The sequence below is a fragment of the Cupressus sempervirens genome, chromosome 6 (genome assembly GCF_028749045.1).
Source record: "Cupressus sempervirens isolate cs-2001-9-10 chromosome 6, ASM2874904v1, whole genome shotgun sequence".
In the NCBI taxonomy this organism is placed as follows: domain Eukaryota; kingdom Viridiplantae; phylum Streptophyta; class Pinopsida; order Cupressales; family Cupressaceae; genus Cupressus; species Cupressus sempervirens.
In genome coordinates, this window is record NC_143123.1 from 711,286,008 (window position 1) to 711,299,885 (window position 13,878).

Here is a 13,878-nt window from a genome sequence, read left to right on the forward strand (position 1 = left end):
GATTGAATATTTTAGTCAACATTTGATGCCAATAAAGCTTGAGTCATTTCACATGGCTATTATTAGTAGATCCTTGAATCATTGTTGTTGTGAGGATGCACAAGGGGCTTTTAAAAGTTCATATTACACTACTGCAAATTAGTTCTTAACATAAGAATATGATGATAAAGTTAAAAAGTGGATTTCCTACTGTGCTGATGAAGATCCTTAAATTCCGTCAATCTATTTTTGGGTCCAATTTTATTGGTACAATATCATTAAAGGCCAACATTTTCACTTAAAGATATCTATTCCCAGTTATCTAAAACACATAAAAATTTCAAAACAGGTTGAAGTTTATCCACTTCACGGTTACTGGCATGTCCAGATATGGCTGCTTCAACAATGGAATAGAGAAGTCAATTATTACTTGCACTTATCTACACCTTCATGCTAAAGGTGACTTTCATTCCTTAACCATATTTGTGGCTCAAATTTACAGGTATAATCTAAAATGGAGCAAGCACATTCACAAAATTACTTATGGATCTAAGATCCATAATTTTGAATATTTTAAATCAAAAGGGTCGCTCTTAAGAATCTCATAAATTCATTACATAAAGACCCTTCATTAGTTGCACAATGTGTCATTTTCATATAACCTTTTCGAGCTAACAAGCTCCTCATTGCTTCTTAAGTAATGTAATGTTTTACATACATTATGTTTAATGTACTTAAATATTGACCGTTCCAGTGGAATCTGGCAAAGGCATTGTACCATGCAATCTAAAACATCCATGATGCTCTACATTGTCTCAATTTATTTGTTTCATAGTGCCATTTTAGTAAAATTAATGCTGTAACAAAAAGTTAACAAGACTCGGAAGTAATTGTTGGGATTGCCACTTAGTGTGCTGATTAAGTGGTGGGGATGTTGTCCCAAACCAAATTCAAACCTCCACTGGGCCATTGGGATTGTGGGCTTGTACCTTAACTGATCCAATGTACTCGCAAGTTTGGGCCTCAGCTTTGTAATAAGTGGATGAGGTCCCCGACATGCGACCCCATTGGTTCATAGCTCCAAGTCAAAAGTGTTTCACATGGTGCCAAAGGGCGTGTCGTGCCAATGTCATGGTCAGGTGAAAACATTTACCCGGCACTTAATTTGGGAAAAAAAACCTTCATAGTTACCCCCTGATTAGAAATGAAAACTGGAACAATATTAAAACTATTTTCCATAACACTGAAGAGTACTCAATAGTTCATCATGACATTTAATCAAGGAAAAAAACAAAAAGAACTTTCTGTTACAACAAAGATCTGAGAGTTACAAGATACAACTTGAACAAAACTAGAAATAATTATGCATATCTGTGAAAAAGAATAAGCATTTAAACAATGCTAGCTTTTGCTCAAAAAAACATTTTACATAAAATAATTTATAAAGCATAGAAGAAAATGGAAATACATAACACCCAAAACCCAGTTGCACAATAAAAATCAAAACTATTTTCCATAACACTGTAGTGTACTCAATAGTTCAAAATGACATTAACTCGGAAAAAACAAAAAGAACTTTCTGTTAATACAAAGATCTAAGAGTTACAAGGTACAACTTGAACAAAACTAGAAATAATTGTGCATATCTGTGAAAAGGAATGAGCATTTAAGCAATGCTAGCTGTTGCTCAAAAAATGCATGTTACATAGAATAATATATAAAGCATAGAAGAAAATGGAAATACATAACACCCAAAACCCAGTTGCACAATAAAATACAAATTGCAAATAAGGCCATTACTCATTGGAGCTTCTGAAGCCAAAGATGCACATCACCAAGGAAACCTTTGTTTCCTAGAAATAAACATATTAGAATAGGCAGTAGTTCTTGGCACCTGCTACTCTGGCAATTGAGGTAGGAGCTATCAGTTCGTCACATGGAAATTTGCATCCGCAGTTCCTTGAACACCTCCCCAAACATAAAGATGACATTTCAGGTACTTCTCAAGTTCAATTAATGATAATTTCAGAAACAATGGGAGTTCCATCATCAAGGAGCTTCCCATTCACCTGGGACCTCTGCCTCTGTAACATATATGCAGTAGAGTTCAAATAAACTTCAACTCATAAATTTACAATTCTGACTTTCTGATTAGGGTCTGTTAGTAACTTGGTTAAGCATAATATTTTCTATGCATGATTAAATAACCACCGAAGGATGAAGATGGAAACAAAAAATGAATCGTCGCAAGAAATTAAATACTGAAACCATACAAATACACCACTCACATACCCTCTCAGGGGAATCCCCCATGTTTCCATTCATGATCTTATGGTGTTCTTCTTTTGTTCTGCTATCTTTGTCTCTGCCATTTACAGATATTAAGGGTAGCGCACTACCAGGGCTAGACCGGTCCATCCCTTCTGCAAGCATAGAATATAAGCTCAGGCCAAAAGCTCTGTATGATTAAATCTAAGCCAAGCTTAGAAGGTAACTTAGACTGAAACCCAAGAATCTAAAAAAGCAATGGGGAATATGAACCTTCTGGAAACTGCCGATCAACAAAGTAGACCACCAGATTAACAGTGTACCTACATATCCCCCCCAAGACAAATAACAAACAATATCTAAAATAAGTTAAACTTGATTTAAAGTTCATTAAAGTTCCAAATATAATTTTCTAGGAAAGAGATAACAGAACAAGACATGTACAATAAGGAAATATAGCAGGGACTATCTCTCTCACCATGCAACAATGACGTCAACAGTGTAGTGCTTGCGAGACGCTATTATCAGAAAGCTGAGTATAATGGCCACCAACCAAGCTATCTGTTTGATCCACCTGCAAAACTTAAAGAGAGACTTTTAGGATCAATGTAGTACTTGATGATCCCCATTTTATAAACTTAACTACGAAAGAAGACCCAGCATTTAAACAGGGTCCATTGCTTGTGAGATACTAAAGAGACATTCCCTTTTTTGAAAACAAACTATGAGAAAATGACTTTAAAAATTAGTATCAAGACTTTTAGGATCAATTTAGTACTTGATGATCCCCATTTCATATATTTAACTAGGAAAGAAGACCCAACATTTAAACAGGGTCCATTGATTGTGAGATACTAAAGAGAAGTTCCCTTTTTTGAAAACAAAACTATGAGAAATTGATGCAGGAGCATCTTGCATGAAAAGAAAATAAAAATAAAAAATTGAAAATAGGAAAAATGGAGAAAAGAGGAATTTCTATTTTCAAGGTGCATGGGTGGCATAAATAGAAAATAATAAAAATAGTTGTCATTCCATTAATCGAGGTGTGTAGGTGGAAATTCTAGAAGGTTTTGGATAAATCATGTATTTAGTATTTGTTGGGTGCTTAGTTGTATTTGGGTGGGAATTTAATATTTAATTAAAGATAGTTGTATTTACCTTTTATCCCACATTGGTTGTGTTTGTAATGTCTTGGGTTGGAAGTGCCTATTTAAACAAGGCATATGAGCATTTCTAAATCAAGCTCAAGGGGGAAGCTTGAGGAGTAGAAGCTCAAGGAGTAGCTTGAGGAGTGGAAGCTCAAGGAGAAGTTTGAGAAGTAGAAGCTAGAAGGAGTGAAGACTTCAAGGTGTGAAAACTCTAAAGGTGTAGCTCTTCAAGTAGAAGTTATTGGTGAAGCTCTTGGTGTGAAGACTCTTATTTAGGATTTCTCTTATGTTGAAGAAGTCATATCATCTTGTGGGTGTTGTAAGGATCTTCAAGTATAATAAAATTTCTTGTGAAGCATTTTTTTTTATTTCTCTTGGTCTCTATATTGTTGCTTTCTTGATTGTGAGCGGGTAAGGGTGGTGTGGCCCTCTATCAAGTGGTATCAGAGCAGGAGATCCTGAGTGTATAAGCAGATCGCCGAAGTGTGAGGCAGTTTGTACCAGGACCTTGGTTGGGCAAAGTTTATCAGAGCTTGTGGATTGCAAATCCGTTGTCCTAGACTTGTGATGTGGTTCCTGATTGTTCGTGCGAGGTGGCAGGTTGCGATCTGACTTGCAAACAATTCAAGGTTGTCACAAGGAGCGTAGGAAGGATTTGTTGCAGAGGGTTTACGAAGATCTTGGAAGATGGCTCCAAGAGGATTGGACCCTAAGATGATTAAAAAGATCCATGATATAGTGGAGAGGAATTTTTCTAAGATGTTTGCTCGGTTGGATGCTAAAGCTAAGAAGGTCAAGGTGGAAGAGGATGGTTTTGCTAATCAGTTTGTGGAGTCTGATGCAGAACCTGCAGAGCAACTAGAGGTTGTTGCTGAAGATATTCCTAATGTTGTTGATGTTGGGACAGAGGTTGGTTTTCATGATCAGTTGGTTGAGTCTGACATGGAGATTGTGGAGCACTCGGTTGTGGATGAACCAGTTGTTGTTGGTGGTGACTTGTATGTTGCAGAGCATCTTGTTGTGAGCAATGAGATTGCTGATGTTGTGAGTGTGGAATGTGTTGATGGAGATCTACATGTTGATGCTGATGTAGAGCTTGTTATTGCTAGTATGAATTCACTAGTTGTTGATGTGAATGGAAGTTTGGTAATGAAGCATTATGTTCAGTTTGTTTCTGAGGGTGAGCATGCTGATTGGATGGTTGAGATGTGGAAGATTTGCATGGTGGTTTTGTTGTCCCTATTGAGGTGGAAGCCTTTGGTGAAGATGAAGATGGTGGTAGATATTTCTTTTGGCATCAAAGTGTGGGACACACTTTTCTATTTACCGAGGGAGTCTAATGCAGGAGCATCTTGCATGAAAAGAAAATTTTAAAAAAAAATTGAAAATAGGAAAAATGGAGAAAAGAGGAATTTCTATTTTCAAGGTGCATGGGTGGCATAAATAGAAAATAATAAAAATAGTTGTCATTCCATTAATCGAGGTGTGTAGGTGGAAATTCTAGAAGGTTTTGGATAAATCATGTATTTAGTATTTGTTGGGTGCTTAGTTGTATTTGGGTGGGAATTTAATATTTATTTAAAGATAGTTGTATTTACCTTTTATCCCACATTGGTTGTGTTTGTAATGTCTTAGGTTGGAATTGCCTATTTAAACAAGACATATGAGCATTTCTAAATCAAGCTCAAGGGGGAAGCTTGAGGAGTAGAAGCTCAAGGAGTAGCTTGAGGAGTGAAAGCTCAAGGAGAAGTTTGAGAAGTAGAAGCTAGAAGGCGTGAAGACTTCAAGGTGTGAAAACTCTAAAGGTGTAGCTCTTCAAGTAGAAGTTATTGGTGAAGCTCTTGGTGTGAAGACTCTTATTTAGGATTTCTCTTATGTTGAAGAAGTCATATCATCTTGTGGGTGTTGTAAGGATTTTTCAAGTATAATAAAATTATTTGTGAAGTATTTTTTTTCTTGGTCTCTATATTGTTGCATTCTTGGTTGTGAGTTGTTAGAGTGGTTGCATTCAAAATTAGTATCAAGATTCAAAATAAAAGAAGTATTATCTATTCAGAACAAGGCATATGAAAAATATAATAAATCATGTAATGTCATACTGGCACACCGATAAAATAGTGGCTTAAATGTACAAGATATGGACCAACTTTTTTCCTTTGTACTTCAAATTTCTTGCAGAAACTGTTTTATAAAACAGTTCTATAAACAATATAAATGGCTGAAATTAAAATTTTTGCTTTTAGACATGCTACCAGTCCTACAACCAAAATACCGGTTCAGTGGCATTGCTGCTCCCATGGGTACAGAAAACCAAACATATGATTTAGAACTTCAAGATGCAACTATTATTTGATGGTTATTGCATTTGTTACTTTTCCAAGCATGTTGTTTGGTTTCTGTTCTTCAGAAGGGCACAAAGATCGTCAGCTCTCTTCTTTTTATGTTTATTCCCTATCCTTAGCTAAGCACATATCTCCTATTTAACTATGAATTTGATTTTAACCTATTTAGAGAGATTTTAAAAATTAGCAATTGTTCTTAAACCTAAACCAAGGCACTTCCTATCTTCAGCTTTTATTTTTGAAGGATGGTTTATTTCATTAACTTAACACTTCCCTTATTCTGTAGAAGATACCTACACTCATAATGAGAGCAGAGCCAAAAACAAAGAATAAGTGCAGTGTAATAATTTCAGTTTAATAGAAGATAGATTTTTGAGTGTTGTCTGTTCATATTTTCAAGGTGTTTACCATACTGGGTAAAGAAAATAATGCATACAAATAATAGAATAGAATTGCAGAACTCCTTCGATTATATTCGCATACGCCAAGATATTACATTAGGCTCTGATATGATGTTGATGATTACAATGATCCCTAAGGGGGATATAAATACTATTCGAGAAACCTTCCAGAAGGTATCTGTTGGCCACATACAACATGTCAGCTACAATAATAGAACCTTCCCGATACATCCTGATACATGTCGGCCTGACGACATATATCCCGATACACCGTTGGGAACATCCTGATACACTGTCGGGAACATCCTGATACACCGTCGGGAATATCCTGACGACATCATCCCCCCCAAAAAGAAAAGTCATCTCCCAACGACTAGACAACAAAAAACCCAACAACTAACTACATCAAGATGGATCTGCTTCAGTCACATCACTTTCACATTCGTTCCGTGCCTGAACCAAACTAGTCTCCAACCCACATTGCATCTGTATCCACTGTCTCTTTAGTCAAACTGACCTTGATAGCCACCTGTGCCTCTTTCTCTGCTTCCAACTCTGGGTCCACTAAGCCAGGTGTCGGTGTACTGCCTTCAACTAGATGATCAACTCCTCCCGAGCTCTCTATGCATCCACCAAGACAGCCTCACCTCCAACACCTACTCCAAGTGCCTCTGGTACACAGACACTCCATGCCTGCAGCAACTCCAGGTCTCATCAACTGGTCACCATTTCCACGATTGGGGGTCCACAGGCAAGGTCAAGGGGCAGCGCCCCCGCGGGGTCTTGGAATAGCAGATAAGAATAGCAAAACTCCTTCGATTATATTCACATACACCAAGATATCACATTAGGCTCTGATATGATGTTGATGATTACAATGATCCCGAAGGGGGATATAAATACTATCCGAGGAACCTTCCCGAAGGTATCCGTCGGCCACATACAACATGTCAGCTACAATAATAGAACCTTCCCGATACATGTCGGCCTGAAGGCATACATCCCGATACACCGTCGGGAACATCCTGATACGCCGTCGGGAATATCTTGACGACACAAGGGTGTGTTTAAATGTTATAACATTCAATTTTGCTATTTCAGTTGATGTTTAATTTAAAATAGGGGTTAACTGATTGACACAATTTGGACCTATGAGAAGTTAAGCATGCCATACCGGTGCCATACTCCTATGACTGAAGTGATGATCTGAATTAATGCTTACTGGTCTATCTGATATCAACACATTTCAGAAGCTACAGTCCTGGCCAGTCTTCGCCTCAAAGATTGTGATTGCCTATATGGATGTTCCAGCTTGAACCTTGGAAGTGCAGATTGCAAATGCTATTGGGGGGAGTTGCTCTTTGACTTTTTGTGGATTCTAAAGTTGCATCTCTTACCAAAATCCTGTTCAGTTAACTAAACATAACAAACAATTAAACATGAAGGACAACTTCATCCTTTTCATTAAAGAGAAGAAGACAGCAAAGAAGATCTATGATGCCTTGATCACTACATATCAGAGAGTTAAGATTTCGCAAAAGAGTTGCTAAATAACAAGCTTGGCGTCACCTGCACGGGTGCTGCAGACACAATGGTCACTTACCTTATATCACTAAGCTTGAAGATGAACTTGCTGCAGATAAGGGGTGGATGATAATGAGTTAGTGCTTACAGCTCTATATGGATTGTCCTCATCATGGGATATGTCTGCACTCACAGGAAGCTCCTCACTTTTAAGAGGCTTTGGAATGATTTTATCCAAATGAAGAACAGAACAAGTATTTTTTCAGCCAAAGTGAATGGAAATCAAAATCAAGCCCTCATTGAAAATATGAAGAAAGGTTGTAAGAAAGGAGCAACCAAGAAGGGTCAAAAGGGAAAAGACTAAGATTTCTTCTCAACAATGGAAGAAAGACTTACGGCATATCAACTATTTCTAATATTAAAAGAATGGTGCTATGATTCCCAGTGTCCTAAGAAGAAAGGTAAGGACAAGTAGCAACAACAGAAAAAACAATTTATTGGAAGTACAGAAGCTTAAATAGTGGATACGCGTCCAAGCATCAGACAACCTTGTCTATTATGTCATGCTTGTCGACCAATGTCATTTTTGTAAAGTGGCATATGGATGGTGGAACGTCAAAACACGACCTTTGATAACAAGGAAAGAGAAAAAAACAGATCTACGAGTGGAGCTCCAGAATGATGCTACATATATCTTGTTACAAGGATAGATTATGTTTCCATTTGCACACCTTCAGGAAATGACCTTTAGCCTTTAATTCCATTTGTCTTGTTTATTCCTGCATTTTCTGAAAAGCCTACTTTGAATGTCAATCACAACAAATTTGAAGTGTCTATGAGTTTGATGATTAGCGAGTCATTATCCAAGGCTTCATCTAGTACTGGCCAGAGATATGTGAGACGGTGCTCTATACAAGTTACTAAACATGGCATTGACAGGTTGTGTGAGCTCTAATACGAGAAGTTTATTATTTACTTAATCTTATTGATAAATTCCAATTTCCTTTACTATTTTTCTATAACTAATTTGTCAAATACATCATTATTTGCAGCGCCTTCCATCCACCATCTCCAAATTTTAAGAAAAATATTGCAGTTCCCAAAACCCATCCTCACAATCATTACAAAACTCCATCAAATTCTGATTTCACTTGTCCCTTGACTCATAAAAACACTATCATAACTTTCCACTTTTCTAATATTTTTCTTATTCAGTATGTAGATGTTTCTATACCTACTGCAAACAAATCTAATTGGTGCTTAACAAACAGGCGTGTAGGTACATCATTGATCATACAACAAAAGAATTTGGATAAATAAAGCAGTTAGACAATAAAAATGATTATAACCAGTCCCTTAGCACTCATGGGAACGCTAAATAGCTAAGTTACCATATTCGCTGCCCAAAACCAGAAGTCGGAAGTCAATTCGCTCAGCATTCGTAATCGGTTCGAAATCATTGCAAATTCGTTGTCAGACTGTGCAATCCGCTTCAAATTCGCACAGAAGCACCCTATTCAAATCAGGGTCGAATTTGAGCAAATTTCAAAAATGACGTGCGAATGAGCGAGTTTGGTCACTTTGACTTTTCAACAGAGAACTTTTTAACTTTTTTAGTCATTCCAACCCTAAAACGATGGGATTATTAAATGTTTTTTGGCATTTGACATTCATATTAAACAGCTTGTCTATTACACGGCAAACTCTTTAGTGTTTTTGTGGTATTAAACGGTAGGTCTTTTCATTGCACAGGAGCAAATTCACGGCCCAATCTGGGTCTAGCAACCATAAAAACTACACAGTAACATATAATGGATATGCTTAGTGTTACCCATGAATAGTCCACATTTATTTTTGGTTCATGGTCATGTAATAATTCATAAATGCTAAACAAGAGCTGTGCCTCATAGATATTCCATTAATATTAACCGTCTCGGTTTTCTTGTCTCAAGGTCCTTCAATTGAACAAACCCGCGAACTTGAACATGAACACCTTGTTCAGTGTTCAAGGTTCAATGTTCACCGGGTACCTTAGTCGTTTAAGGAAGTCAGTCATGTTTGGACACTAATAGTCATCGTCAGAATGAACATGAACCTTGAACACTTTGTTCATTTGTTCAAAGTTCAAGTTCACAAGTGCGTCTTCGTTACTGGACAAGTCATGAGATTAGTTTCCAATATTTTGCGACCTTTGAACTTGAACATTGAACAACCTCATAGTTCAAGCGTTCATATTCACCTGGTCATAAAGACGTATGCTTCTAATGCCATGTGTCTTTTAGACAACTCAACAGCAGCACAAGTTGCTAAATCTACGGAAAAGATCTGCATCAATGAAGAGTTAAGGGCAATCATGAAAAGGTACGTGGCGGCGCGTGTGGAACTTGAATGACCTGGTAATGATCATAACTCCTATCTTGTCACCAGTCGTGACATTCGTATGTATCATTTAAGTCCAAGCTTCACATTTTAAAAGCAACTTGCCTTTTTTTCATTCCCTGCTATTTCCACTTTTGGGTAAATGGTTTCTATCCTCTGAGTGTATGCGGCGATAGTTTGAGCTTTACCTTCCTATAAATCTGCGTGCGCTAAGCCTGGTGAGTCCCTAGTCCTTCACTTTCAAGATGCCTTTTCCTTTTGCATTTCTTTAAGTTTGTACTTTCGTTATGTTTCTTTCTTTTCCAATTGTTTCCTATCATGGCTACCCTTTTCGTCCAAACTCCCTAACAAGATTAGAGAGTCAATGATAAGTAGCATCCTCCCTGACATGGAAGACACCTCCCTCACCAATGAAGATATGAACAGACTGCTGGCTAGGTCCACAAATCCACCACCCAACTCCATATCCCAAAAAGTCGCAAATAGTGGTCTATTGCAGGCGTCCACATTCCCAAAAGCTTTCCCTTGTCCTAAATTAGTCCTAGCTTGTAGGGATAGATATGATGCTACTCAAAAATGCATTCGCACTTTCAATGGTGAAATCCCGATATATGTGAGCAGAATTGTTGTTATAGGCGCCCTGAGAATTCCTCCGCGGGAAGTGTACAAAGACTAGACCATCAATTCCTCCTATGCTCAATTTTCCACGAATGTCACAGAGTTGAGCAATAGTATCGCTAAGAGTTGGCTCTTCAAGTCTAAAAGTGGGGGGGGGGGCGTGTTACTGTCTTGCAAAACCTTTTCCTAGAGAGCATAAGATTCCTGAGATTAAGGGCGTTATTACATTGCTAAACAGGGTAAAGGGAAATGCAAATGCCTTCTATTGGGAAAGTTGGATGTATTTCTTGTTCAAACTATTCTAGGGGAAGATAAATACATTGATTGGGCGGATATAATAGTGACTAAGTTGTAGGAAGAACTTGCCCAATCCTCTAGAACTGCTGGTTTTTACATGACCTACTTGTTCTACATCCTAGCTTGTGGCAAAGTGTGGAAGGGACTTCCACACTCAAATTGGAACCCAAGTATGCCCATTTATGAATATTACCCACTCTTGCAGAAAAACAGAAGCCCTGATGGATTGAAGATAGTCCAGGACACATTTTTAGCCAAATTAGTGTAAGAGTTACAAGGGAAAGAAAACATGAGATCAACAGAGGAGGTCACTCAATTGATCAACATTTATGGCAATTACTTCACCTAGTTTCCTCGATTCACATATCTCAAAATTGGAGGTTATGAAGGTAAACCACTAAGGCTTCCCCGATATTGCCTTGACCGTATGGTACTAATTGAGGTGTACAAACAATTGGTGGAAGTCGAACAATGTTGTAAAGCAAGGAAAGGTTCAGGGTATAACTTCCCCGTTGAGCTTGGACGTTACAAATGCAAAACCATCCAAGATGCTCTCAAACTCAAAACAGAGATCAAATCCCTAAACTTACTCACCTACTCTACTAGGCCAAAGTTTGACAATCAAGAATTTGCCATGAAGTATTCTGAAATTGCTTCTTTTGACACACACCTACCCCATTTAGAGGATTTTTGGGCCAACTGTCAGAAATTAAGGACTTCAATCTCCCATTTGATATCTCAGGTTGACTGAGGAGGAGGAAGAAGAGGTTGTAGACCCTGTCTATATTGAGAAAGTCGAGGCCGATCCCTTACAAAAATTGATTGGACAGTGCCAGAGGAAGATGATTTACACACGAAAACTACACCTGTCTTAGCCCAAACAAAGCAATGGCTCACAAGCAAAAGGCATTCGACAATAGGAGCTCATAATCTTCAAAAGATTCATGCTTGTTCAAATTCACCTTTGGTTGTTTCTAGTTCTAATAAAATTGTTACTTCACCCACTGCAGTTAAGTCAAAGCTCAGTGTTGAACCTGAAAATCCTATTCAAGGTTTAGTTCACCTCCCTGTCTCTGTCAATTGGATGTGTTCTCGCAGCAGAAGGAAGCAAGAACAGTCAAAGAAATTGAGCGTGTCCCGTGTTGAACCTACAGCTATAGAGCTAGACGTGGTAGAAGACCAAGAGGAAACAAGGGAATCTCTAATTGGTGGAATGGAACAAGGTTGTCAACAAATCATAGAAGGTGCTACCACATCAACTGCAATGTCTTTCAGTCCTACACCCACGTTACAGACTCTTCCCTCTAAGGATAATCATCCGGTGCCTAATTGGTTCGAGTTGTCTGTGAGCAAGAAGAGAAGTTTAGTACCAGCAACCCTCCCAATCAAAGACTTGGTCAGCAAATGCCTTGGAAAGACCCCTAAAGCCAAAAGGCCCAAGATAGAAACTATATTGAACATTGATGATGAAACAAGGCAGTGGGTAGCAGAGGTCGTGAAGCCTATGACCGGGAAAAGCATACAGGAAATCCAACCCGAAGACTATGCAGCAGAAAAGACCATCCTCAGTCCTGCTTCAAGGGCTACTGACATGAAAATCTAGAGTGCAGGGAATGCCCGGATCTCTCATCGAATATGGAAAGACCAAAAGGACAAGCAAGAATTAAAACAATCCCAACGGAAGATGGCCGAGTACATACACGAGCTACAGTGCCCTCATACAGAAGCATTCCCTGATGCTATTACAGTTATTGATATGGAGTCTCCTCTAAACAAAAGCTTCCTTGAACAAGTCAAGAGGGATCGTTCAATTGCCCAAGCATATAGCAAACGATTGAGCATTGTGCACACTCAAGCAACCCGTTACTTTTCTCATTTCGCTAACACTAGTGAGAGGGCAAATAAATTCACCACAGCCTCGAATTCGGAAATGAATGCTTGGGAGTCTGAGAAGATCAAATGGGATGAGTACATCATTAATATCACTAAAGTTCAGGACTACGACATCGATAGGTTCATGAAGGAGAATCCAGAGGCTAAGGTTGACGCCAACTTCTTGTTCATTGCCCGCACCAACTTGGAATGGAGAAATATAGTAATGGAGCAAGCACTGGATGAATGTTCTGAGCTACTAAAGGAAGTGGATTGTTTGAAAGAAATCTTAATGGCTGACATAAAATGCATTGATGTGAAAATCATTGGGAATGAAGATCGCATTGAAAAACTTTCTAAAGAAGTATAGGCGGCCTTCTTCGCAAGAATCAAGCTGTTGAAAGAAACAAGTGAGATATCAGTTCATGATCTGACCATAGTTGCCAGGGTGGATTCTATGATGATTATTTTCACTAACCACCTGGACGTTCAAGACAAGAAGTTGGATCACATTGGCCGAATCATGAAGATGTGGAAACTCAGGCTGTAACAATTAGGCGTTCTGCAGCAGCAAGAACTTGTCAATTTCCTCGCTACTCATAGAGTGTGGAAAGAAATCGACGGCGGTGGCTCTGACGACCATGGATCTCAAGCTATGAATGGCACAGCTGGAGCTTGAGAAAAGACAGATTTTTGCTCTCTTTCTTTATTTTTAGTTAATACGTTATAAACTCTGCTGGTGTTTTGCAAGAAACATTTCAAGTCCCTGCGTGGAGTTAATTTTAATTGGAATTCACAAAGCCCGAAGTGGCTAATTTTAATTGGAATTCACAAAGCCCGAAGTGGCTATATATGTAATATTTTAAGCAATCTTGAGGGTCAGCTCTTTGGTTCTTCTTATATAGTTCTTTGGTTAAGTATATGAATAGCAAGTTAATGATAATAGATACTGATCATTTGGTTATTTCTATGGTGTCTATCTGATAATTGTGTGGTTATCTTATTGGTTTATGGAGTTTGTGTGAGGTTCATGCCATATAGATGCTATTT

At 38.3% G+C, this 13,878-nt stretch overlaps 1 protein-coding gene across 8 annotated transcripts in view; it reads right to left on the reverse strand.

Moving 5' to 3' along the window:
- Nucleotides 1-629: 629 nt before the first annotated feature.
- Nucleotides 630-13,878, reverse strand: part of LOC149554261 (phosphatidylinositol:ceramide inositolphosphotransferase 1-like) — a 72,226-nt gene continuing 58,977 nt past the window's right edge. For 7 of the 8 annotated variants that reach the window (XM_089789480.1, XM_089789478.1, XM_089789485.1 and 4 more), the window contains 4 exons: nucleotides 2,726-2,821; nucleotides 2,521-2,570; nucleotides 2,272-2,402; nucleotides 1,507-2,063 (listed from right to left, as the gene is read on the reverse strand). In XM_089789480.1, coding sequence (XP_089645606.1) covers nucleotides 1,989-2,063; nucleotides 2,272-2,402; nucleotides 2,521-2,570; nucleotides 2,726-2,821 — 352 coding nt within the window. In that variant the 3' untranslated portion in view covers nucleotides 1,507-1,988. Of the gene's footprint in view, nucleotides 1,174-1,506; nucleotides 2,064-2,271; nucleotides 2,403-2,520; nucleotides 2,571-2,725; nucleotides 2,822-13,878 lie in introns of those variants that run through there. The other variant, XR_016353240.1, reaches the window with a different exon arrangement.